At 62.8% G+C, this 24651-nt stretch overlaps 1 protein-coding gene across 2 annotated transcripts; it reads right to left on the bottom strand.

Annotated features, from left to right (window-relative positions):
• Nucleotides 1-294: 294 nt before the first annotated feature.
• Nucleotides 295-22453, bottom strand: ZSWIM4 (zinc finger SWIM-type containing 4). 2 transcript variants are annotated; one of them, XM_054013262.1, is made up of 14 exons: nucleotides 22205-22453; nucleotides 18477-18678; nucleotides 11142-11498; nucleotides 10616-10764; nucleotides 10083-10233; nucleotides 9576-9755; nucleotides 8994-9308; nucleotides 8557-8694; nucleotides 7789-8052; nucleotides 7429-7564; nucleotides 6207-6364; nucleotides 4066-4229; nucleotides 3524-3605; nucleotides 295-3141 (listed from the first exon to the last, which is right to left on the bottom strand). In XM_054013262.1, the coding sequence occupies exons 1-14, from the start codon at nucleotides 22367-22369 to the stop codon at nucleotides 2267-2269; spliced, it is 3336 nt and encodes a 1111-aa protein (XP_053869237.1). In that variant the 5' UTR covers nucleotides 22370-22453; the 3' UTR covers nucleotides 295-2266. The 2 variants fall into 2 exon arrangements, with proteins under 2 accessions (XP_053869237.1, XP_053869238.1); XM_054013263.1 differs by lacking the exon at nucleotides 22205-22453 and adding an exon at nucleotides 20924-20964.
• Nucleotides 22454-24651: the final 2198 nt, after the last annotated feature.

The raw sequence follows: 24651 nt of genomic DNA, 5'->3' as shown, positions 1-24651 counted from the left end.
TGCGTAACCAGCCCCCTTGGCTCAGCACAGCCTGGCCCCCGCTGCTCCCCGCAGAGGCTGTTCCACATTCGTCCCCCTCCGCCAGAGAAAACCCTTCTTCTCAATTCCCATCCTCCAGCGTGAAAAGACTCAACCGCCCCCACCGCTGGCACCAAGAAGAAACCAAAAAAGTCGTGTTTTTAATGTTAAAACTTTTACAAAAAATACAATACAATAAACAATTCAATAAATAGAAAAAAATTACAAAATTACATGATTTTTTTGTTGTTTTTTGTAATATAGGCAGGGAAACAAACAAACCAACAATGACCGGTAAGGAACAAACCAGATGTGGAGGGCTCCTCACCCGAGCTGTGCAATATAGAAGAATATCGTCTGCCCCTTCTCGGCTCTCAAGGGACATGGAGCATCAAAATCAAACAGCCCCCCCCCCCCCCCCCAGGTCATCTCAGACCCTCTCTTCATATATATTAATCTCTTTTAGATTATCTCATCTTCACAATAATCGAGTTTGTAACGTGCCCGGGCGTCTTTCCTGAGTAGAATTTAGCCAGAGGAAAATGGAGTTTTGGAGAGGGGGGAGGGCACCCTCTGGCGGGGACTGAGAAATTACCACCCCCACCCCCAGGGTAGAAAAAAAACCAAAAAACCCTCCAGTCTCCTAGTCTTGCTCTGGCCTGAAGCAGGGGGAGGGTTGAGGTATGAAACGAGCACTGCTACGAACCAGGAAAGCTTTCCGCCCCCCTGAGCCTTGCGCTGGGAGAGACCAGATTAGGAATCCTTCACTTGGGGGTGTCTGCAGAACAGATCACACCCCCAGCCCCACAGGGGTGCAATACAGGCTGGATCAGGGCCCTCCCCCCTTCTTTGCTGGGATCGATTTAGCGCGTGCCCCCTCCCCGCACCTGGGTCCTGGATTCATCTACATCTTCCCTCTCCCCCCCCCCCCCCCCCGGTTAGAGCAGAAATACTGGGGGAAGACAGGACCAGATAAGGGGGGGTTGGTCCCTAAATAGTCACCTGGAAAGAACCCCCACCAGCTGGAAAAGAACCACAGGAAATCCACCAGGCTGGTGGCTTGGGGCTGGGAGCACCAGACGGGCAGGCAGGCGCTTGTTCCCCTCGCCCGGCTGCCCCGTGCTGGGAGAGAGGCAGCCCCAGAGGTCGGAGGTTGCAGGTGGTGGGCACAGGGATCAGGGCCAGAGCCACCCGTTCCTGGAGATTTCCATAAAAATGTTTTTGGGAGGTAGCGCGGGAACGGTCAGGCTAGAAATAAGGGCAAACGAGCCCTGCAGCTTGGCCTCTCCCAGATCTGAACGAGGGCTGGTCCGACTCCCTTCTCGCTGCAGAGCCGCTCAGAGACCAGGGGGATGGGCACTGCAGAAAGACCCAGGTCCCCTCTGGCTTCCAACCTTTGCCAGCGGCAGACAGCGACCGGGGCTGCTTCAGAAGGGGTCCTTTAGCCCTTCGAAAGGCTGGGGCTGGGTAGGGCCAAAGGAGCCGAGGGCCTGGCCAGGCCCCTCCCAGGGGTTAAGTCTTCGGCTCCTCGCCGTTGCAAGATGCCAGCAGGGAAAACAACTCAGGTATTGGCACAGGGGGATGGAGGAGCCGGAGCATGGGGCCCACGCCCTGCTTCCCCCCACTTTACTGCTGGGGGGGAGAGGTAGGACAGGTCGGGGCTTCTGCTGTCACAGGTTCAAATTCCCAAGAGGGAATTTATGGGCAAAAATGGTACTGACTCCGGGAGAGCTGGGGTGGAGACAGGGCTTCTTTCCAAGAATTACGGATCCCCCACCTTGCTGAAGAGCAGCAGGAAACCAGCAATGCCCCCAAGGTACTGGCTAAAATCACACCAGCTCACAGCTGCCGCCAAGCCCAGGCCCCTGATGCCCTAGGATCGGGCCCCCAGGCTGGCCCCATCAAACCCAGGCTGGCCCCACCGCCACCTGCTTCTGCCCAGCTCCGACCCCCGGGCTCGGCTCCTTCAAGGCAGACAGCCGGTGGTAATACTGAAATCTGCGACTCCTACAACCCCACCATGAGTCCGCCCCCCAACTATAAATTAAACACTGGAGAGAAACGGGGTCCTTCAAAAGGGTACAGAGGCCTCCCCCATTGACCAAATCCTAGCCCAGGGACCCCCAGTCAGATGAGGCCCCCCCGTCAAACCAACCCACCCTCAGGGGGCAGTGATGTGGGGGTTCCCCAGCTGAATCCATAGACCCTAAGGGGGGGAGGGAAGAGGATCAGGCCGTGGCCCCGCCCCCTAGCCAAATCGCTCCCGCACCAGGAGCATGAGTTTCTTCTTGCCCTTGTAGGTCTGTTTGAGGTTGTCGAGGAACTGGCCGAACTGCAGGTGCCCGTCGGGGGCCAGCAGGAAGGTCTCGCGGGCCTTGCACAGGAACTCGATGAACTCGCTGTAGTGCCGGGGGCTGATGTGGGTGAGGCGGGAGTGGGTGGTGCTGACATAGGCGGCGATGGCCGCCTCCAGCAGCTGGCACAGGGGGGCTTTGTCCAGGCCGGGGGCGGCGGTGGGCTTGGCGGCGTGGCGGCGGCCGGAGAGGGCGGCTAGGCCCGGCGGGGGCAGGCTCCAGCGGCGCAGGATGTCGGAGAGCATGGGGGCGCACTGCACGCTCTGGATGATGAGGGGCACGATGGCCGAGAGCTGGCTCTTGCCCAGGGAGTGGCTGAGCGAGCAGGCCCAGAGCACGTCGTTCACGGCCGGGTGCGTGTCCTGGTTGAAGGCGATGCTGAGGTGGGAGAAGGCCAGGGTGGCTAGTTTGTAGGCGCGGAGGGGCAGCCCCCGGTGCTCCATGTACCGGGCCACGGTGAAGAGGTGGGAGTGGCCCATGCCGGCCGCGGCGGCCGAGTCCAGCACGATCTGGTAGGCGGCCTCGAAGGCGGCGTGGTCCTTCTCGCACAGGGTCAGGGCCGGCAGCGAGCAGTTCTGCGGGTCCTTCATGGCGCACTGCAGGGCCACGGCCCGGGCCCGGGCACACAGCTCGTCCCGCTGCCCAAAGGCCAGGTTGAGACGCAGCAGGGTGGCCGGGGTGGTACCCGTCACGGCCACGATGGTGGTGGCTTCGATGGGGGTGAAGAGGCTGTACCAGTTCTGCATGATGTTCATCAGCGCCTGCACTCCTGCGGGGAGGGGAGGGGTGGCGTCAGGGCAGCTCATGGGTCTCCCCCCGCCCACCCAGCCTGCAAACCCCCACAGCAGGCAGGGATCTCCCCATCCAAAGAGACAGCATCTTGCCCAACTCCAGCTGGGACGAGAACCCAGGAGTCCGGGAGCCCTACCCGTCCCCTGCTCTCACCACTAGACCCCACTCCCCTCCCAGGGGTGGGACGAGAAGCCAGGCGTCCTGGCTCCCAGCCATGCTGGGTTGGTAGACCCATGCTATGCACCAGGTGCTCCTGGTGCCATGTTAGAGGGGTGGGGGAGGTCACCTGGGCCAAGGGCCATTCATGGGGTATCACTACGGGGGGGGGCGCCAATGCTCCCCCCAGCTCCCCCACTCACCGATCTCCGTGGCACAGCTCACCAGCCAGCGCACCATCTCCCTCCGGCGCCAGGTCATGGTATTCAGAGTCATCCGCATCACCTGGGGGAGGGGGCAGGGGGGACACACAGCTCGTGACAGTGGCCGGGCCATGGCCCCCACAAGACAGAGCCCCCACGGCAGGGAGCCCGTGTACAGCTGCCGTGCGCTCGGATTAGAGCTCGTACGGAGCCTTGCACCAGAGGGGCTGAGAGCACGCGGGGAGGGGTCACAGCACAGAAAGGGAAACTGAGGCACAACAGAGAACGGGACTGGCCCAAGGTGTCTCAGTGAATCTGTGGTAGAGCTCGGAGCAGAACCCAGGAAACCTGACTCCTAGCCCACCCCCGCTCTAACCACTAGATGCCACCCCCTTCCCACCGCGTGCTGTTAAGCAGCCGCTGCACCCCACCCCAGAGGTGGCTGCATGTCAGTGCTGGGCAAGCGACCACAGCAATCGGGTCTGTCAAGATCTTCACTCTCCTCCCGTGGGGACAAAGCCGTCGTTCCCCCCGCCCCATACCTGCAAGCCGAGCTCCAGGGAGATGTTGAGCAGCGTGGTGTCCGGCGGGGCGCTGGCCGGTGTCGCAGTCTTACAGGCGTCCTGGGCCAGTTTGAACAGGAGGGCAGGGGAGTGGATGTTCTGCTGGATGGACCCCAGGACCGTGTGCAGCCACTTGGGGTCTCCTAGACCAGGGATGGGGGGCAGAGATTAGCCCCAGGGGTGGCTGGGATGCCCAGGGGAAGAGGATCTGCAAAGCTGCAGGACTAGGAACTGGGGGAGCCCAACTCGAGCCCCCGCGGGCCTGGTTCCCAGAGGGGCTGACGCCCGCAGCTTCTGGGCCCAGCTTCTGAGCCTCAGGAAGGGGCTACAAAGACTTCCCCATGTAGGGGGCGCCAGCTCCCATCTGGCAGCAGAGTGGGGACTGGCTGGCCCAGGGGGGGCAGGAATGGGGCACGGGGCCTTCCCCCTCTAGGGGGCGCTGGCTCTGATCCGGCCCCAGGCTGAGATTTCACGTCCTTTCCCATGTGAAGGGGATTGGGGGGGCCCCGCCTGGCCCAGAGGAACAAGCATCTATCACAGAAGCTCAGGGCTCCGCGGTCTCCTCGTCCTCCCATGGGATCAGCATGGGGCCATGCCAGGGACTTGACCTGGGCACTCAGTCAGGGGCAGAGAAGGGATTAGATCCCAAGAGACCTAGTGCCCAACTCTACCCCTCTGCACTGTGATGATTAGACCCCACTCCACTCCCAGCCCTGGGGCAGAACCCCAGAGTCCTGGCTCCCGGCCCCCCTGCTCTGACCACAGGGCCCCGCTCCCCTCCCGGAGCTGGTGATAGAACCCAGGAGTCCTGGCTCCCAGCCCCACCATCCCGGTCTAACCACAGGGCCCCGCTCCCCTCCCAGAGCTGGTGATAGAACCCAGGAGTCCTGGCTCCCAGCCCCACCATCCCGGTCTAACCACAGGGCCCCACTCCCCTCCCAGAGCTGGGGATAGAACCCAGGAGTCCTGGCTCCCAGCCCCACCATCCCGGTCTAACCACAGGGCCCCGTTCCCCTCCCGGAGCTGGGGATAGAATCCAGGAGTCCTGGCTCCCATCCCCACCATCCCGGTCTAACCACAGGGCCCCGTTCCCCTCCCGGAGCTGGGGATAGAACCCAGGAGTCCTGGCTCCCAGCCCCACCATCCCGGTCTAACCACAGGGCCCTGCTCCCCTCCCGGAGCTGGGATAGAACCCAGGAGTCCTGGCTCCCCGGCCCCACCATCCCGGTCTAACCACAGGGCCCCGCTCCCCTCCCGGAGCTGGGGCAGAACCCAGGAGTCCTGGCTCCCCGGCCCCACCATCCCGGTCTAACCACAGGGCCCCGTTCCCTTCCCGGAGCTGGGGATAGAACCCAGGGGTCCTGGCTCCCAGCCCCACCATCCCGGTCTAACCACAGGGCCCCGCTCCCCTCCCGGAGCTGGGGATAGAACCCAGGAGTCCTGGCTCCCAGCCCCACCATCCCGGTCTAACCACAGGGCCCCGCTCCCCCTCCCGGAGCTGGGGATAGAACCCAGGAGTCCTGGCTCCCAGCCCCACCATCCCGGTCTAACCACAGGGCCCCGCTCCCCCTCCCGGAGCTGGGGATAGAACCCAGGAGTCCTGGCGCCCAGCCCCACCATCCCAGTCTAACCACAGGGCCCCGCTCCCCTCCCAAAGCTGGGGCAGAACCCAGGAGTCCTGGCTCCCAGCCCCACCATCCCAGTCTAACCACAGGGCCCTGCTCCCCTCCCAGAGCTGGGGCAGAACCCAGGAGTCCTGGCTCCCCGGCCCCACCATCCCGGTCTAACCACAGGGCCCCGCTCCCCTCCCGGAGCTGGGATAGAACCCAGGAGTCCTGGCTCCCAGCCCCACCATCCCGGTCTAACCACAGGGCCCTGCTCCCCTCCCGGAGCTGGGATAGAACCCAGGAGTCCTGGCTCCCCGGCCCCACCATCCCGGTCTAACCACAGGGCCCCGCTCCCCTCCCGGAGCTGGGGCAGAACCCAGGAGTCCTGGCTCCCCGGCCCCACCATCCCGGTCTAACCACAGGGCCCCGTTCCCTTCCCGGAGCTGGGGATAGAACCCAGGAGTCCTGGCTCCCCGCCCGTGCTCCAAGCACTGGCCCAGCGTCTGGCTTCACCTTTGGCTGCGGTGAGCATGGCCGATGCCAGCTCGCACTGGCGCGTCTCCAGGTGGCCCAGGATGAACCAGCGGGGAAAGCGATTGGCCATCATGGAGTCCAGTGGGTTCTGGTGGAGGATGTCCCCGGCTGGCATCACCGTCTCCAGCACGGGGAGCCTGTGGATGGGAGAAGGGGGCTGGTCAGGGGAGCTCCCCCAAGCCCGGGCTCGGCGGAATAGCCAGTAAAAGAACCAGGAGTCCTGGCCCCCAGCCCCCCCGGCTCTAACCGAGCGAGGGCTGGGACTGTAACAGGGTTTACGAGAACTGGATACATTCATGGAGGTTAAGTCCATTAAAGGCTATTAGCCAGGACGGGTAAGGAATGGTGTCCCTAGACTCTGTCTGTCAGAGGGTGGAGATGGACGGCAGGAGAGAGATCACTTGATCATTACCAGTTAGGTTCACTCCCTCTGGGCACCTTGCATTGGCCACTGTCGGCATACAGGACACTGAGCGAGATGGACCTTTGGTCTGACCCAGTACGGCCGGTCTTATGTTAACCACCAGACCCCACCCCCCATCCCAAAGCCAGGGAGAGAACCCAGGAGTCCCAGCCCCTCCCTGACCCCAAAGGTGACAGGAGGGGAGACGCACTGGATATCGCCCCCCACACCCTCCCCTCAGGGGAGCGGCTCGTTCAATGGGGGGGCGGGGGGAGAGGGATCATCTCGGGGGTGGTGGATGGGCCCCTCCCCACATGTCTCTGTGCCCCTGGCCAGGTGGCTCACAGGCATGGGGTTTGGGTGGGGGGGTACCCGTTGCAGCCACTGCCTGGGCTCTCCTCGGGCCCCTAGGAGCAGGTTTGGGGGGAGACAGCACCTCAGACCCAGGGAGGGGAGGGGAGGAACAGCTGGGGGTACCCAGGCTGCGCTGCAGAGGGGGGGAGGTGGCTCGGAGAGCTGGGGGGGAGCGGCTGGGGGTACCCCAGGCTGCACTGCAGGGTTGGGGGAACGTGGCTCGGAGAGGTGGGGGGGAGTGGCTGGGGGTACCCCAGGCTGCGCTGCAGGGTGGGGGGGGGGGAGGTGGCTCGGAGAGGTGGCGAGGGGGGAGAGGCTGGGGGTACCCAGCCTACGCTGCAGGATGGGGGGGGTTGAGCACCGAAGCAGGGATTGGGGCAGCCCGGTTAGGTAGCTGATGCCGGGGCTGGCTGGAGGGCAGAGCCCCCCCCCCCCGGTACATACCTCATGGCTCTCAGCGCCAGGCGATAGGCCAGGTCGGCGTCGTGGGGCAGCAGGGCGGAGAAGAGGTAGCGGGCGAAGGTGTGCATGGGCACGCTCTCCCGGAACACCACCTCCCCAAAGCCGCTGAACGGGCCGCCTGGCAGGGGACAGACGCCAGGGTGAGGGGCTGGCCGGGCCAGGCGCCCTCCCCACCCCACCGGAATCCCAGAGCGCAGCTGGGCAGCGCATCAGCCAATCGCAGCACAGCCTGCCCTGAGGGGCAGCCCCCCCCCCGATGGAGCTGAGCCCCTCTCCTCACAGGGAGGGCAGGGTCCCCCCCAGCTGGCCATGGGGCCCTGGATCCCCTGCCCAGCCCGGTACCTTCCAGCAGCAGCGCTGCCTGCTTGCGCAGCACCTGCACCAGCCTCTCGTCCGGCTCCATCTCGTCCAGCAGGGCGATGAGCTGCTCCTCGCTTCGCACCACCTTGTCCTGGGCGTAGAGCCCCTCGGGCATGGCCCGCTGCTGCCCCAGCCCCGCCAGCGCCACCTCCAGAGCTAGCGCCACGTACGACTCGCCCGAGCCGGGGCTGGAGGGGACGGGCACGTGCTGGTACAGCACCTTCTTCTTCCCATCCGCCGCCGCGTCTGCAAAGGGGGAGGGAGGGTAGTCAGCCATGGCCGGTGTGCCCCCCTGGTGTGGGAGGAGATTGGGGGGGGGTCAGCCATGGCCGGTGTGCCCCCCCGGTGTGGGAGGAGATGGGGGGGGGTCAGCCATGGCCGGTGTGCCCCCCTGGTGTGGGAGGAGATTGGGGGGGGGTCAGCCATGGCCGGTGTGCCCCCTGGTGTGGGAGGAGATTGGGGGGGGGGTCAGCCATGGCCGGTGTGCCCCCCTGGTGTGGGAGGAGATTGGGGGGGGGTCAGCCATGGCCGGTGTGCCCCCCCCGGGTGCGGGAGGAGATGGGAGAACCCTGGACTGAGCCAGGAGTACAGACACCGATGCAAACCCCACAGTCTGTGCCATCCCCCCACTCCCCCAGTGCAAGTCCCCATTGCCAAGGGGGGGGGGGGGGGTCACCAGGATCTCGGCTTGCAACTCCTTCCCTCCCTCCCCCCCACCTGTCACAGAGCATGGTACATCCCGCCCCGTACCTGGATAGAGCGACAGCCCCTCCTGGTCCGTGCGGCAGGGCTCCAGGAGGGTCCGGCACAGGCAGCCGATGGGGTCCAGGGGGTGGCCCACCCAGCCCTCCAGGTTGGTGATGGATGTGCTGCCCTTGTGCAATATCTCTGTGGGGAGGGGGAAGGCCCATGAGACGCTGGCTCCCACCCCACAGCTGAGACCGGCCGCGCTCGCTGCATGGGGGCCCCTCCCGGCCCAGAGCCCCCTGCTCCTCCACACCTGAGTCAGGGAGCCCCCGGCTGGCGCTGGCAGGTCCATCTCCCACTGTTAGACGCTAAAGCCATGAGCAGAGCAAGGAACCCAGGCGTCCTGGCTTCCAGCTGGCTCCGCCCACTAGACCCTCCCACCCCCCACCCCAGGACTGGGAATAGAACCCAGGCGTCCTGCCTCCCAGCCCCTCCCCCACCTTTCTTCTGCTGCTTGTAGCTCTCGAGCTGGTGGCGCCGCTGCAGACGCATGGTGTTGCCGAGGGCGGCGGCCAGGCGCAGGGCCTCGCGGGGGTAGCCGTGGGAGCGCAGGGCGTCCACGCGGGCGCAGGCCGTGGGGAAGGGGTCGCCCAGCCAGAGCGGGCGGCCCTGGGGGTCGAAGCAGAGCTTGTCGCCGCCTGTCTTCATGCCCAGGCCGTAGCCGTCGCTGCCGAGGATCTTCTGCAGGTGGCAGTCGCCCCAGCGCAGCTCCCCGGCCTTGATGGCGCGGCCGAAGACGGTCTGGCGGGCGCCCGCTGAGGGGATAAAGCCGGAGTCAGGGCTAGGGGGCGCCAGCTCGGATCCGGCCCCAGGGCAGGGGCCTGGCTGGCTCGGGGCCTTTCCCCTGTAGGGGGATGTGAGCCATGGGGAGTAGATCCCCCCACACTGCCCTGGGGTCCAGGGAATGGGGAACTGCTCCCGGCTCCATCCATCCCTGCCCCTCCAGCCTATCCCCTACATCTCCGCTCCAAGTTCCCACGCCTGTCCCCCACAAGGGGCCTGGATTCTGTCCCCCCCCATACCTGCACTGGGGACTGAGGGGAGCTGCAGGGCCGCGGTGGCTCCAGGCACATCAAAGGAATAGTTTCCCTCCTCCAAGGGGCAGACATCCAGCTTGTTCCACTTCTTCAGCAACGCCAGCCACAGGGCGCGCTCCTCCGGCTTGCAATGGGGGTTCAGGACCACGCACACCCACAGGGCCCCTGCAGCAGGGAGAAGGGGGTGACGCAGGCGCCAGGCAAACCACACTTCACCCAGGCTGCAGGTGCGGAGTGAGGGGCACAAGCAGAGCTGGGGGTGGAAGGCCCCGGACTGGGACAGCAGGGGCTGCGGGTCGGGAGTGAGGGGCACCGGCAGGGCTGTGAGCCCAGCGCTGGCATAGCGGGGGGCTGCGGGTCGGGAGTGAGGGGCACAAGCAGAGCTGGGGGTGGAAGGCCCCGGACTGGCACAGCGGGGGGCTGCGGGTCGGGAGTGAGGGGCACCAGCAGATTAGCCTGGGAGGTGCTAGTCTAAGAGGCTCCCTCCTTTACCCAGCTCGTCCCACAGCTGCCGGCACTTGTCCGTCATGCCGGCTCCCTGCTGCCTCCACAGGGCCAGGCGCGGGTCCTCCAGGAACTGCTCCGTCATCAGGATCAGCATGCGGGCGCCGTTGGAGTCCCGCATCCGCAGCATCTCGCGCACCTGGGGGGGTGGGAGAGATTCAGGGGGGCTTGCAACCGCTGCGGCCCGAGGCAGATGGAGCCAGAGCCCAGGGGGGTGGGGGGAGCCCAGGAGTCCCCCGTCCCCCCCAGCCCAGGGTTGCTCCCCCCTTAGCTACAGCAGAGACCCCCGCACTGCAGGGCAAAGGGGGCAGGCAGTGACATGCCCCCTCCACGGGCAGTGGGGCCTGAGCCAGCTCCAGCCAAGAGGCTGGGGGAGAGTGATCAGCAGGGACCCCTGTTCTGGGGGAAGCCATGGGGGAGACAGGACCCAACCTGGGGGGCAGAAGGGAGGGGACACAGCCAGGCCGGGGGGCGGGGAGCTTGTGGCCCTGCTGAGGCGGGGGAGTGGGGGCAGGAGTGACCTTGTTGAACATGGACTGCAGCTGCTTGCTGGCTCCGTAGTAGCCGCCGTTGGACAGGAGCTGCCTGACCTGCTCCTGGATCTGCTCCTCGTCCAGGTGCCAGCAATTGGCGTCCTCGATGCCGGCGCCAGCCGTGGGGTCTGGGGCACCTGGGGGGGAACAAAATCAGCAGGCTAGAACCCCTGCTCCCCTGGGACTCCACCTCCCCTCTTGGGCACAGGGACGGAGGCTCCTGCTCTGCGGCCAATCAGGGGCAGGGCCTGGGCTCTAGAGCAACTTAGGGGCCCCGCCCAGCAGCCAATGGGGGGAGGCAGAGTCCCCCCACTCCATAGCCAATGGGAGGGGGATCCCAGGGCCAAGAGCCACCCAGGGGTCTCCCACTCCATAGCCAATGGGAGGGGGATCCCAGGGCCGAGAGCGACCCAGGGATCTCCCACTCCATAGCCAATGGGAGGGGGATCCCAGGGCCGAGAGCGACCCAGGGGTCTCCCACTCCATAGCCAATGGGAGGCGGCCCCCCCCGTACCGTGCACCCGGTTGATCTCGGAGCCCAGCAGGAGGATCTCGTCGGCCAGCCGCTGGGCGGTGGGCAGCACCTCGGTGTGGTGGGCGCTGATCAGGTACTGGACGAACTTCTGCAGCTGGTCACGGTTCATCTGGGAGAGGGTCTCGGAGATGGGCAGGCGCAGTTCCACCTGCCGGGCGTTGCGAATGCGGTAGAGCGACAGCGCCACCACGTGGGCGCAGTAGAAGATGTCCCGGTTGTCGCAGGCGCAGCTCACCGACGTGATCTTGCAGCGGTCAAAGCTGATGGAGACATGGAAGCTCCGCTCCGGCTCGCTGGGGCCGGCCGGCTCCGTCACGGTCCCACTCAGGTGGAAGCCTGGGGGCAGGAGGGGACAGGGTTGCTGTGGGAAGGGGGAGGTGGTCCCCTGCTCCAGCCACTAGACCCCACTCCCCTCCCAGAGCTGGGGGCAGACCCCAGGAGTTATGGGTCCCAGACCCCCTGCTCTAACCACTAGACACCTCCTGCCCATTGTCTATGGAGACTGGGAGCTCTCTGGGGGAGGGAGCATCTCTCCCGTGTGTCTGGCAGCACCTGGCGCAGTGGGGCCCCCGATCTCAGTCGGAGCCTGCACAGGGCCTGGCCTAACATGGCCCCCGATCCTGGGCCGCGGAGCTGCCGTGGGGAATCTGCGCAGTGCTTGGCACAACGAAGGCCCCAGTCTCAGCTGAGGTCTCTAGGCGCTGCCCGGGAGTCGGCCCCCAGCTTCCTCCCTCAGCTTCAATGTCCCAGATTCACCAGGTCGGTCGGGAAGACACCTCATGAGGTCACCACCTCCAGCCCCCCTGCACCCAGGCAGGCCAAGGAAACCTCGACTGGCTCTGAAACGCTCCAGTGATGGGGATCCCGCAGCCCCCCTTGGACACCTGGCCCTGAGAGTTAGACGGTTCCCCTAATATCCAGCCAAAATCTCCCCTGCTGCAGATGAAGCCCTGGGCTTCTTGTCCTGCCTCCAGCGGCCCCGGAGAACAATCCATCCCTGTCCTCTGGCTAACCGAGTTTCCAGCCTGCAGGAGACCAAGAGCTCCAGGGCACGTGCCGAAGCCACGCCGGCAATTCCTCCATGCCCTATTTTCACCCCTTTCCTCGCAGGCCAAGGCTCTCCTCCGGACTCTCCCCGACTTCCCTCCAGTGCGGCCCCCCAACACCGACCTCCGGGCCTGACACACCCCACGCCTGTGACCTCGCCCCACTTTGTGCAACCGCATCCCATTGCTGGCCCATATTCAATTTGTGATCCACCATCACCCCACCCAGTGGGCTCTGCCGATCAGCGTCTCCCCCTCTGCGCCTACCGCCTGCCAGGGATCAGCTGTTTCGTGGCGTCAGGAGGCGCTGGGGGGTGTGTGTGTGAGGGCGCAGATCACTTGGGGGAGGGGGCGGAACTTGGTGGGGAAGAGGCGGGGTGGGGCCTTGGGGGAAGAGGTTGACTGAGGGTGGGGCCTGGGCAGAGCCGGGGGAGGAAGGACGCCCTGGCAGATTAGAAACTCTGCACCTCTGTCCTGGGCCCTGCATCCCCTAGGGACGGCCTTGTCCCCGTCCTGTAGCTCTGCCTTTTGCTTTTTCCTTCCTTAGCGTGGGATTTTCCTCTTCTCTTTACCGAACTGCATCTTGCTGATTTCAGACCCATTCTCTGATCTGTCACAGTTGTCCTGAATTCGAATCCTGCCTCCAAAGCGCGGCCAGCCCCTCGCCGCCTGGTGCCATCTGCCGATTTTATCAGCGGCCCCTCCATCATCCGCGTCATTAACGAAAGCGGCAAATGGTGCCGGACCCGGGACTCAGCCCTGTGGGACCCCACCAGATACATCCTCCCCCCTGGAGGCCAAACCACGAAGAACGATTCTGAGCACAGTCATTCAAGCCGCTGTGCACCCACCTAATCGTAATTCCATCTAGACCACATCCCCCACGTCTGCTCACGAGAACGTCACGTGGGACTGGGTCAAAAGCATAAAATCAAGATACATCACGGCTACTGCCCACCCCACCCCCCAGGCCAGGAACGTGCTCAAGGGAGGACATGAGGTTGGTCTGCCTTTGACAGATGCTGGCTACCCCTTAACTGTTTGTTTGTTCCAGTATCTTTCCTGCTAACAGGGTCAGGCTGACTGGTCTCTCGTTCCCAGGCCACCTCCTTCCCCTTTTTAAAAGGCACGTTTGCCCGGCTCCGGGCCCTCACCCGGCCTCCGGGAGTTCTCCAACGGTTCACACTGCTTCAGCTGGTCCCATAAGGACCCAGGACGAACGCACCGGGCCCTGCCGATTTGCATACAGCTAATTGCTCCAAGTCTCCTTGCACCTTTCTCGGGGCTGAGCACCTGGTCGCCATTAACCCTTGTAGCGCTGACCAAAGCAAAACAGGCATTAAACACCTCAGCCCTCGTGGGGTCATCAGCGATCAGCTCTCTGGCCCTGCTGAGTAGTGGCCCGGCTCGTCCCTTCGCCTTTCTCTTGTTCCTGCTGCATTTAAGCAATCTCTGGGGAATGCGGCTTGTGTCCCTCGCCAGGGACAGCTCGTTTTGGGCCTTAGCCGGTCTCAGCCGGCCCGTGCTGCTCTTTCGCGCTCCTTCTTAGCACTTGTTCCCACGTTTGGCAGGAGCCCTTTCGGAGTTTCAAGTCATTAAAAGCCCTTCCCCTCCCCTCCCCGGGTCACCTGCAGTCCCTCCCCCGGCCAGGAGCAGGTGTTGGCGGGTGAATCCCCGTGAGGCTGGGCTGACGAGTGCTGGCTTGCCCGGAGGAAGGGGCAGGGGAGGTCAGCCCGTGTGGCACACACCCAGCGGGTGAATCACACAGGTGAGCCGGGTATTGGGGAGGTGGGAGGGGGTGACACAGACACCCTGATGGAACCAGTTCCCCCTCCCCCCGTGTCATAGCATGCGTGGCAGGTGCTGACGTCTGACCGAGACTGGCCCGGGGCCAGGCGGAGACTCACGGTGACACAGCTGGGGGTGGAACCCGCGGCTGCCGGCTCACATCACCGCACGCCACAGGCTGGGCCGGAGCCAGCGGCACACACGGGAGGCGCTAGAACTAGAAAGAGGAACAGGCAGTGGGAACGGCGGGTGCCGGGAAGGACGGGGTCAGGGACACAGCAGCCACCCAGGCCACCCTCCCCTGACTGAGACTGCGGGGAGTAAAACAGACGCCGTTACCACCCAGGGACTGTGCTTCTGCCCCGCTGGAGTCCCCACAACCCAGAGGGGCCCCGTCCCCCCCCAGGCCAGAGAGAAAGCTAGGCATTTCACCCACCCCCCACGGAGAGAGAGAGACACCACCCAAAGTCCGGGGCTGGGGTCCCGCGCGGCTGGCTCGGAAGGCCGGGCGGGGTGGTGGTGAAGGAGCTGGGCTCGGGGAGATCCATGCTCAGTTCCCAGCTCTGCCAGACTCTGGGTGTTGTCCAGCAAGTCAGTGTCAATCTGTGCCTCAGTTTCCCCCCTTTTCCCCCCTCCGATCTACTATGTCGGGATAATAATCCTCTACTGGGAGTGCGAGCTCTGTGGGGCAGGGACCGTCTCTCACTAGGGCATGGGGAGAGGGGGGCTGCAGGACCCAGAACCCCAGGGAGCCCTAGCACAGAGAACCAGAAACCAGAGTGGGGAACAAGCTTATAACCGTCACTGGGATGCAGGATTGTTCACTTCCTGTCTTAAGCGGGGGTGTGGCTTGCACACAGCTGCTGCACCCCGCCCCAGTGCTGCTGCATTTCAGGCAGGTGTAGCTTTGGCTAGGGCCTCTAACCACTGCCATTATAGAAATAAATGTTCAACTTTCCAGAGCTGTTCAACAATCCCCACTGGCCCTCAGCGCCCTCGGCTCCACCAGCAATAAAGTTCCTTCCTCAAAGACGGCGGCGTGAACCCCGGCGTTTGGGCTGGATTCGGACAAGCAGTTGCACTGCGATGGCCGCTCTCGTGCTGTTTTGGTACGATCCTCCCCCACCTCCCATCCTGACCTGTTGAGCAGCGCCGCTTTGCTCCACCCCAGAAGCGGCTGCATCTCAGGGGCAGGTGAGATTTAGATCGCGGGGTCCTTAGAGACGAAATACAGAAACAGACCCGAGAAGCCCCTGGTCGGAGATCTGGGGGGGGAGGAGAGCAGTACGACCCAGGGCGTTAGAAATACACAGCCCTGGCCGGAGGAGCCAGCCAAACTGAGCTACAACCAGGCTGATTTCAGCGAGCCCTATTAGGGATATTACGGTGGCCCTAGTCAAGACTGGGGCCCCATTGTGCCAGGTGCTGCACACACAGCGAGTCCCTGCCTTGAAGAGCTCACAGTCCAAAGAGACACAGGGTGGGAGGGGAAACTGAGGCGCGGGGTAGGGACATGGCAGAGCCAGGAAAAGAACCCTGGCATCCAGACTCCCAGCTGCCGCTGCTCCAGACCCGGCATCAAATCAGCAGTGGGAGTCGCCTCTCAGCGCCAGGTGCACTCGAAGCCGCACTGCCTCCGGCTTGGAGCAGGGGAGCGGAACAAGTGGAGTCCTGGCTATCAGGAGATATTTAGTCCAACCCCCTGCTCAACGCAGGACCAATCCCCAGGCAGATTTTTGCCCCAGATCCCTAAATGGCCCCCTCAAGGATTGAACTCAACCCTGGGTTTAGCAGGCCAATGCTCAAACCACTGAGCTATCCCTCCCCCCGCCCAATCTCGTGCTGCAAGACAGAGTCCCCGCAGCCAAACGCTCTTTAGCTCAGACATCTGCTAGCGTCTCTTTCCTTCCCTCTGGGAGCTTTTACACCAAGAACACACGAGGTTAAGCCACCCCACTGGCCCCAGCAGTAACCCTGCAGAACGAGGGCACAGCAGCGTCTTAGAGAAAGGCAGGATGGCTCTGGCCCCAGCTTTGCAAATTCAGCTAGTGGAGAAGGTGCTGGGTCTGGCACCCACCTGGATATTTCACATCAGCAAACCTGCCTTGAATGTAGGGATGGGCAGGTCAAGAGAGCTGGCAATGAAGGGCACGTGAGCCCTGCAGGTCCAGCTGCAGCCAGGTAGCTGGCGCCACATGGCTCTGTATTAGCGATGGGGCCCACCTGTGTGCTACGTGTCCCTGAGCAGATCAGGGCTGGATCACAGCCCAGAGACATGGCAAGGTCCGGTGCACACAAAATCACAACCGGGGGTTGGAAACGGGTCCTCTGCCACGGTGGCTGTATCGGCCTGTGTTTCTACCGTGTACGAACAACAGACCCCCAGTTCAGGGACCCTCAGCAGCACGTCTCAGAGCGCTTCACGAACCAGGTCAGAATGATTATCCCCGTTTTACATATGGGGAAACTGAGGCACAGAGCCAGGCCCTGACTTGCCCATTGTCACCCAGCAGGCCAACGGCAGAGCTGGGAACAGAACCCAGGACTCCTGCGTCCGCCCCCAGCCACGAGGTCACACTACAACCACCCCATTCAGCACCTTCCCCACCGCATTCCCACGTGTACGATGCCTACCAAATAAAATCTGCCTTTCCATTAGTAGCTCAGGGACACCGGACACACCATCGGGCCCGAATACAAAGCAGCGTCAGGAGCGGCACCTGGAGCCGGCTCCCTGCACACAGCTGCACGCACAGGCTCACAAGGCCTGAATTCCCAGGTCCGCCTGGGCCTTTCCCCAACAGAGGATTGCTGGCGTGATATAGCCAAGCGGGTGCCAGACCCAACGCCTTCCCAGGAGCTGCATTTGCAAAGCTGGGTGCTGGAGATGCTGCTGGGTCCTCATTCCGTGGAGATACTTCTGGGGACAACCGCCGTGGGGGCGAAAGCTTGCAGCCTCGTGGCACGCAACCCCCCAGCAAGAGACGTCGGAGCAAGACAGAGAGCCTTATGTCCATGGGTTTCTCACTGCAGGAACCCCAGAGGGCATCCCCTTGTACAACAATGGGACTCTGTTGAGCATTTTCAGACCCTCCAAGATCCAGTGAGGAGCAAATTTCAAATCCATCCCCAGGAAAATCCCACAGGAGCGTCTGAGTCTCAATGCACACAGGCAAAGCTGTGCTGTGGGTGCGCTTGTCCGTACCAGACTCGGCCAGTTTTGAGAGTCTATTCCCAGGCAATTCCCCTGGGGCAAGGGGAACTCATTGGGTTTATTTTCCCCACTGGGGTGAAGGGGATTGTTGTTGTCACCAGGGTCGGGGAGAAGAACCAGATTTCACACAACACCGACCCCAACTGGAACCACGTTTAAAAGAGACAAACAGACTTTTGTTGCCTAAATGAGAAGGGGACGGGAAGCCCTAGAAGTTGGCGGAGGAGTTGCTAGCGCAGGCACAGATACCCCCCACCCCCAGCTGCCTACAGTTTCTCCTGTAGGGCCTGGAACAGCCCTTGGGGCGGGATAGAGTCGAATGGGGAGAGAGCTCACAGGCAAAGCAGCCAGGTCCAGGAGGCGCCACACTAGAGACAGGGAGTGGCCGGTCCACAGCAGGGAGGTGAGAGCAGGACATGGGGCTTCGCCCACAGACCTGGCCGGTGCTGATCTGAAGGGGCTAGGGCCGGGGACGTTGCAAGCCGGACGGGACCCAGCCCTGGGGAACGGGACCCAGCCCTGGGGAACGGGACCCAGCCCTGGGGAACGGGACCCAGAGAGCAATGCTGGCTGGGTGAGAGGACTGGATCCCAGGGTGCGGGCCCGTCCCATCTCAGCAGCTGAGACTCAGCCCAGTCCTTAGGGCAGCAATTGTCCGGGTCACAAACCCCAGCCGTGCTCAGCCCCGGAGTCCCAACTGATCGGGGTCCCTGTTGTACCAGGCGCTGTGCAGTCACTCACAAATTAACCCTTGATCCCAATTAGGGGCCTGTTCTGGGTGCTGCACAGACACCCCTGACGTGTGGGTCCCTGTCGTTCTGGGTGCCACATGGAGTCCCCTGTCCATGACTGGGGGGCCCCTGTCATGCCAAATGCCACACAGGTGCACCCCCCAACCATGATGCGAGCCCCCTCATGCCAGGCACCACACAGATCCTCCCCCCTCCAGCTAGCATGGGCTGCACAGACACAGAACGACAGCTAAATAGAGACCACAGAGGAAGGATCAGCCCCTGTTTTAGATCTGGGGAAACTGAGGCCCAGAGAGACGCAGCGACTTGCCCAAGGAGTCCGTGGCAGAGCCAGGCAGGGGAACTCCGGTCCCAATCCCTCTCTCGGGCAGGCTGAGCAGAAGGACTGAGGGGTTCCCTGCCGATGCCCTCGCAGCGAGAATCATCCTATGCAGCAGCTTTGGCCAGCCCCAACTGCCCTCTGCCCCAGCCCCCACCCTGCCCCGCTCCCAAGCCCCCAGCAGGCGACACTCACCCACTTGCAGCACCCGGTCGACGGCCCCAGATTGCAGCAGGTGCAGGCCGCGGTTGAAGGGCACCCGGGAATCTCGCTCGCCTTCGGGGGGGTGGCAGCCGAGGGACGAGTACATGCAGATCTCGCGCTCGCTGCGCGGGAAGGACCAGAACACGATGCGCTTCTGCACAGGCTCCGGGACGCGGGAGAATCGCTCCTCTACCTGCAGCACACGGGGGCAGGGGAGGAAGGGACACGGCATCAGGCACCCACCTGGTCTCAGCCAGCGACTCGAGCTCTTCCTCCCCTAGGCGGACAAAGGCCAGCGGAAACTTATAGGCCAAAAATCTTCCAAGTGCACCAGAGTAGCAGGTATCAGGGGGTATTTTTGCAGAGTAGCAGGGATGCTCCAGTCACTGGCCTGGCCCAGCCGCTGGCTAGGATGAGCCCGCACCTGGGAGCCAAGGCTGATGAGATGCCCCCTTGGGGAGCCAGTTTGGTCGAGCAGGGAGGCAGCTCGGCTGCTGTTCCCTAGACACCCTCCTGAGCGAGGTGCACATGGGGCGTCTCTGAAGCGTGATGGGAGGGAAGTGGGGTCTAGTGGCTAGAGCAGGGGACGACTCTTAGATCCTGTGGAATAATCCCATCACTACAAGTCCGACCCAGTGGCCGTTGGCTAAAACGGCCACCGTGGTTCTGCTGGCTTGAAAGACTCAACGGGGAACAGAGACAAGGTGTGTGGGGAGCAAGGACCACGACACCAACCCAGGCCCTGGAGAGGCACCAGGCCAGGGAATAAAACGGCACCTCAGCAATGAGCCGTCCGTTTCCTCTCGGTGAGATTGTCCAATCTGACCAGCGTTCTCGTAGCCGGGCTGACACCAGCGCCCCACCGCCCCAGGATGAAGGGCCCTCCCTGCCCCACACATCGCAACAGACACACAAGGGAAGGATCGTGGCCCCCCCACTTCACAGAGGAGGAAAACAGAACTGCAGAGAGGGGCAGCAACTTATCTGAGGCCACACAGGGGGAGGCTGGGTCCAGCACGCCACTCACACAGCCCCTAGACCCAATCTTCCCCCGTCCCCCTGTGATCAAGGAGCTCGTTTCTCACGGTGGGTCCAATCCTACAATTTTTTTACATGATCTCGTTGGCCTTAAACAGGCAAAGCTCCTGGGAGCTTCCCCCCAGCGAGGGGTGCAGGATCAGGGGTCCTTGCGACCAGCCCTTGATCCGTGCATTGGAAGGCAGCGCTACTCAATTACATTCAAGCCCCATAGTGTGTTATTTTCAAGGACCGCCTGCGGTCTATTTCCCCCCACCAGGGAAATGTCAGGGGTCAGAAATTAGTTACAGACGAGGTTCTAAAAGGACAGATTTAGGTCTCCATGACGCAGGGGCTCAGAGCAAAGAGAAAAAAAAGCCACTGTCAGTTTCACCACAGAAAACAACCGGCTGCCCTCGTTTGCATGTTTTCCTCTGTCAACCCCCTCAAAGCAGAGCAATCGGTGACTGGGGGGAGGAGGTAGCGGGGGGCTGGATTCAGCTGAGCGGCCCCCGCAAACAAGGAGCCAGCCAGTGTTAAGAAGCAGAGACTTGAACAAGAAAGTGCTTGCACCTTAAAAATAAACCGCGTTCTGGAACTGGGGAGCAGCCCGGCCATCACACAGACAGACAGAGCCCCGATAGAGTCCTTAGACACCAGCACTGATACGTAAGGTGTGAAATACACCCTGGGGTAGGGGGTGTCTATTTTATGTGAGGGCCTCGCAATCTTTACTGTATTTATCCTCACCCCTCCCCCGCGAGACAGGGCAGAACTAGCACCCCCAAGGGACAGAGGGGAAACTGAGGCACGGAGCAGCGCTGGAACTTGTTCCCAGCAAGGGGCGTCTGTAGCAGAGCAAGCGATGGACCCCAGCTCTTGGCTCGTGCACTCACTACTTTCCTCTCCCTCAGCACACAGACCCCAAGCTGGGCAGGCCCCTAAGGTCCGGGGCTAGGAGGAACGGGGCAAGAGGTGCATTTAGGATCTCGCAGTCAGGTGTGGACCCTCAGAGTCAAAAAAATGACTAGGGCACCGTCTGCCACTAGAGGATTGCGCCTTTCCGGGGACGTTCTCCGCCACCGGGATCTCTCTCTACCTCTGCCACCAGCCCCTCACCACCCTCAGCCAGCAATGGGAAAGGGCACCACCTGACACCTAGGACAAGAACAGATGATCTAAGGGTTGGAGGGACCAAGTCTCTGCAAGGCAAAAATCTCACCCACTGGTGGGTCTTTACACCAGACCCTCAGCACCGCCCCTCTCCAGCAGAAGGGTAAAACTAGGCAGCACCAAGAACACAGCTGAGGTCTGAACGGCCTTTATTTTTAGCAGGTCCTGTCAGGCCCCTGCTAAATGCGTCTCTGGGGCTGATCCTTGGATGAAAGGAAGCTGCCCTTTTTTAAAGCCACCTCTCTCACCTGTTCCAGAGCACGAAGTCTCAGCATGTCCTGGTGGCGGGGGCTAGCGGGGAAGGGTTCATTCATCTCGGGGAGGGGTGTCATGACAGGAGACTCCCGTCTGACAAGCTTCCCAGCCTGACTCGAAACCAAATCCCTTCCCTGGGAGAGGATCATCCCAGCAGCCTGGATTCTCGGGGGCCGGGGGGGTTAAACACTGGTTTGGAGGGTGGGGGAGTCAGGCCCACGTTCAGACAAGCAGGGAGATGGGGAGACACACCCCAAGTCTGCTCCCCAGCCGTTTGCCAAGGCTCCCTCCGGGGGTCACGTCTCCAGGGCTTTGCCCAGACTAGTTTCGAAGTCCCAAGCAACGGGGCGGGCGCCCGTCTGTTCCCAGCTCTCGCTCTCAGCACATATTTCCCTGGTACCCAGCTCGAACGCAGGAATCTAGGGCGGACAGGGGCCTCCTGGGTCATTGCCTCCAGTCCCAGAGGCACCCCCTGAAATTCCCCTTTGGCTATTGGGGAGGATGGCAGCTGAGCAAACAGCCCCCTCCCCACCAGTGCTCCCCGCTGGGGCAGCCGGAGGAGGGGCTGAGCCGGGATTGCCTGTCACCCCAAAAGGAGGTCAAAGAGCCACCCAGCAATTTAAAGAGGGCTGGTCTGGCCTGGGTGTGAGTAACCACTTCCTCTGACCCCAACCAGTATCGCCCTGCCCGCAGGGCAGGCACAAGCTACGGGGCAGGGGAGGAGGAGTGGGTGGCAAGAGGCCGCTCAGCCGGTGGGGTGCGGGGGCTGATCCTGGCGCAGAAGCCGTGGGGGAGGGTGGGGGGTGAGAAGGACAGTGGGGGGTGCCCTAGTGACTGACACCTGCTGTAGGAGCATCCCACGGCGAGGACCGGGGAAGAGGATCAGGTGGGGCCACCCCAAGGGAAGAGATTGGGGGAAATGCCCCAGTGGGGTTATTGGGGCAGCCCTCAGAACCCAGGGGGTGACAGGAGATTTGGGGGGGGAGAGACAAGGGATAGAAAAATGGGTGGGCACTAGGGTACCCCCAGGAGAGCTGACGGGGGGACTCTGGGGACGGGAAGATGGGATACCCCCGGGGCTCCCCGAGGAGGGCGGACACGGGGGAAGGGAGGGGGACACCCCCGGGAGGACTGACACAGGGGGGAAGTGGGACGCCCCCAGGAGGACTGACAGGGAGGAGGGAGGGGGACACCCCCGGGGCTCCCCCAGGAGGGGGACACCCCCGGGGACACGTGGCGGGCCGGGGATCCCCGCCGGGCCCGGCCCCCCTCACCTGCTCGAAGGCCCACGTCTCCGCCACCCGCTTGGCGCTGAGATCCAGCAGCGTCTCGGCCCGGCCGCCTCCTCCGCCCTCCGCGGCGGCCCCGGCCCCGGGCCCCTCGGGCCCCCGCCCGCCGCCGGGGGGGCCGCAGCGCCGCTTGGCGGCCGGGTGCTCCATGGGCTCGGGCTCCCCGCGGCCCAGCGCTCGGGCTCGATCCCCGGGCTCGCCCGGGCGCCTCCCCGGGCCCCGCGCTCGGCGGCTCCCGCGCTCGGCCGCTCCCTCGGGCCCGGGCCGCTCTCGCCGCGCGGATCCCCCGCCGCGTCCCCCGGCCCCGCGATGCGGCCCCTTTAAGAAGCTCCACAACAATGAGCTCGACGGCTGCTTGATCCCCGGCTTCCCCTCCCCCTGCCGGGCCCCCATTGGCCGCCGGGAGGCAGCCCCCGCTTGCCAATGGCTGTCCCCGCCGTCAATCAGCGGCTGGGCCCCCTCCCCCACGTGGGAAGTCTGGGGAGAGCCGTCAATCAGGGCGGGAGGCCCACCAATCAGGGAGCGCGGGACCGGGAGGTGGTGCCCATATATGGGGAAGGTGGGCGTGGCCGCCGAGCCTTCATTCACAACATTCGAAAGAGGCTGGAAATGGCAACAATGTAGCAACCGGGAGGTTGCGGTGGGTTCTGGCCCAGGACTCAGGAGGCAGGCTCCGCCCCCTCCCCGCCCAGCTCCTCCCCCTTCATCTATCAGTCCCTTCCAGGGACCCCCCCCAGGCTAGCTCCTCCCCCCTCCGTCTCCCAGCCCAGGGACCCCCAGCTCTTCCCCCCGCCCCGCGTCTCCCAGCCAGGTAGACCCCGCCCCCAGTTTCTCCTCCTCCCGCATGCCCCACACCATGGACACTTCATCTTCCAGACTAGGGGGTCCCTCGGCCCCACCTGGATCCTTCTTCTGCTGCAGTTCCCACTTCCAGCCAAGCACCTCCCCTATTCCTCCTGCTGCAAGCGGATCACCCACCCCATGTGCAGGTTCCACCCAGGACCACGTACCTCCCACCCCAGGGCAGCACGTTCCCACCTGTTCTCCCATCCCATGCAAACCAGAGCGATGCATGCAAATCCCCTTGCCCCGTGGAAGGACCCAAAAAGCTGCTGTTTACAAAGGGCTCCGGTTAATTTTACGGGACTTAGGGGGGTGGATAATATCCAGAGCCTATGAAGACAAAAGCGGGAGGGATGCTAGTCAGTGAGGTGGGGCAGCATCCCTAAGAGCAGGGGTTTGCCCAAGTGTCCCCCCCTTTCTCTGTTACTATCCGCTGTCACTCCCCTCCCCAGAGGTGGCTGCATTTCAGTAGGTTCAGAAGGTTCCTCAGCTCAGACAAGAGGAGGCTTCTTGTGATTCTGCTGGCACAGGGCAGAAACTAGGCCCGTGCTTGGGGAAGCCCAGGGAAACTGAGTTTAGGAAGCCCAGGTAGCCATTCCCCTGAGGGGCAACACACTTTATATTGGGGGGTGTCTGAGACAGTAAGAGGCACCACTCCACCCACAGGACATCTGAGCGCTGCCCCTCTCTTCCCGGAGAGAGGGTACATACGGCCAGTTCCACGCCATGCTCTGCGGTGGGAGTACCAATGGGGGGTTCAGGTGTTGGTTATCCCACCCTTTCCATACCTTACCAGGGGAGGTTATAGCAGATAGGGATCCCTGATCTAACAAGAGATGGCTTCTCACCAGAAGATCTTCCTGCTTTGTAGAAAAGGCCAGGATCGTGATCTCCTTTTGTAGATGGGGAAACTGAGGTACAGAGGTGGTGTGACTTACTCAAGGTCCCCAGTCAGAGCTAAGAATAGAACCCAAGTCTCCTGGGTCAGTGCTCAAGCCGCCTTCATTGACATGGTGCGACTGAATGTACAGGACAAGCGATGAGTGTGGAACTCTCACACTTACCGTGTCATAGCTTAAATTCAGACTTGGATTACTTAATGATGATTAATGATTGCTTGCAGGAAAGTAGCCAACTGCAATGCAATTTTGCATTGTATTAAACACCTCATTTTGCATTTTTCTAAGACCCAGTCAGGAGCCAGATAATCAGGAACCCTGTTCAAAGGAGTTCTTGCTAAAACTTGTTCCAAATCTCAATGCTCGTTGGGTCTGAGCCTGCTAAGAAACCACAGTGCAGCCTAGATTCAAGGTAGGATTTGGAAGCGTCCGTGCCTTTCTTGGACAAACAGGTGCTTGTGTACAGGGGACATTGGCTATGATGTGATTGTCCCACCGATTCTCCCCCCCCCTAAAAATGATTAAAAGTCAACTTGGTTTCTCTTTAGAGCCATGTGGTCTGGTGGATAAAGCACTGGTCAGGGACTTGGGAGACCAGCGTTTTATTTCTGGCTCTGCCACTGAGTGACATTGGGCAAGTCACTTTGCCTTTCCGTGCCTCAGTTCCCCCCTCTGTAAAATGGGGATAAC

This window comes from Malaclemys terrapin, chromosome 23, assembly GCF_027887155.1.
Source record: "Malaclemys terrapin pileata isolate rMalTer1 chromosome 23, rMalTer1.hap1, whole genome shotgun sequence".
Lineage (NCBI taxonomy): Eukaryota > Metazoa > Chordata > Testudines > Emydidae > Malaclemys > Malaclemys terrapin.
This window is presented reverse-complemented; position numbering and strand designations above follow the sequence as displayed.

Bases quoted from the DNA above. Each gene is read 5' to 3' on its own strand.
- ZSWIM4 (XM_054013262.1), bottom strand. From the start codon at position 22,369: ATGGAGCACCCGGCCGCCAAGCGGCGCTGCGGCCCCCCCGGCGGCGGG. The intron at 11,499-18,476 runs GTGAGTGTCGCC...TCCTGCCCCCAG, and splicing joins CGACCGGGTGCTGCAAGTGG to GCTTCCACCTGAGTGGGACC. The intron at 4,230-6,206 runs GTGAAGCCAGAC...TCCCTGGTCTAG, and splicing joins CATGCTCACCGCAGCCAAAG to GAGACCCCAAGTGGCTGCAC.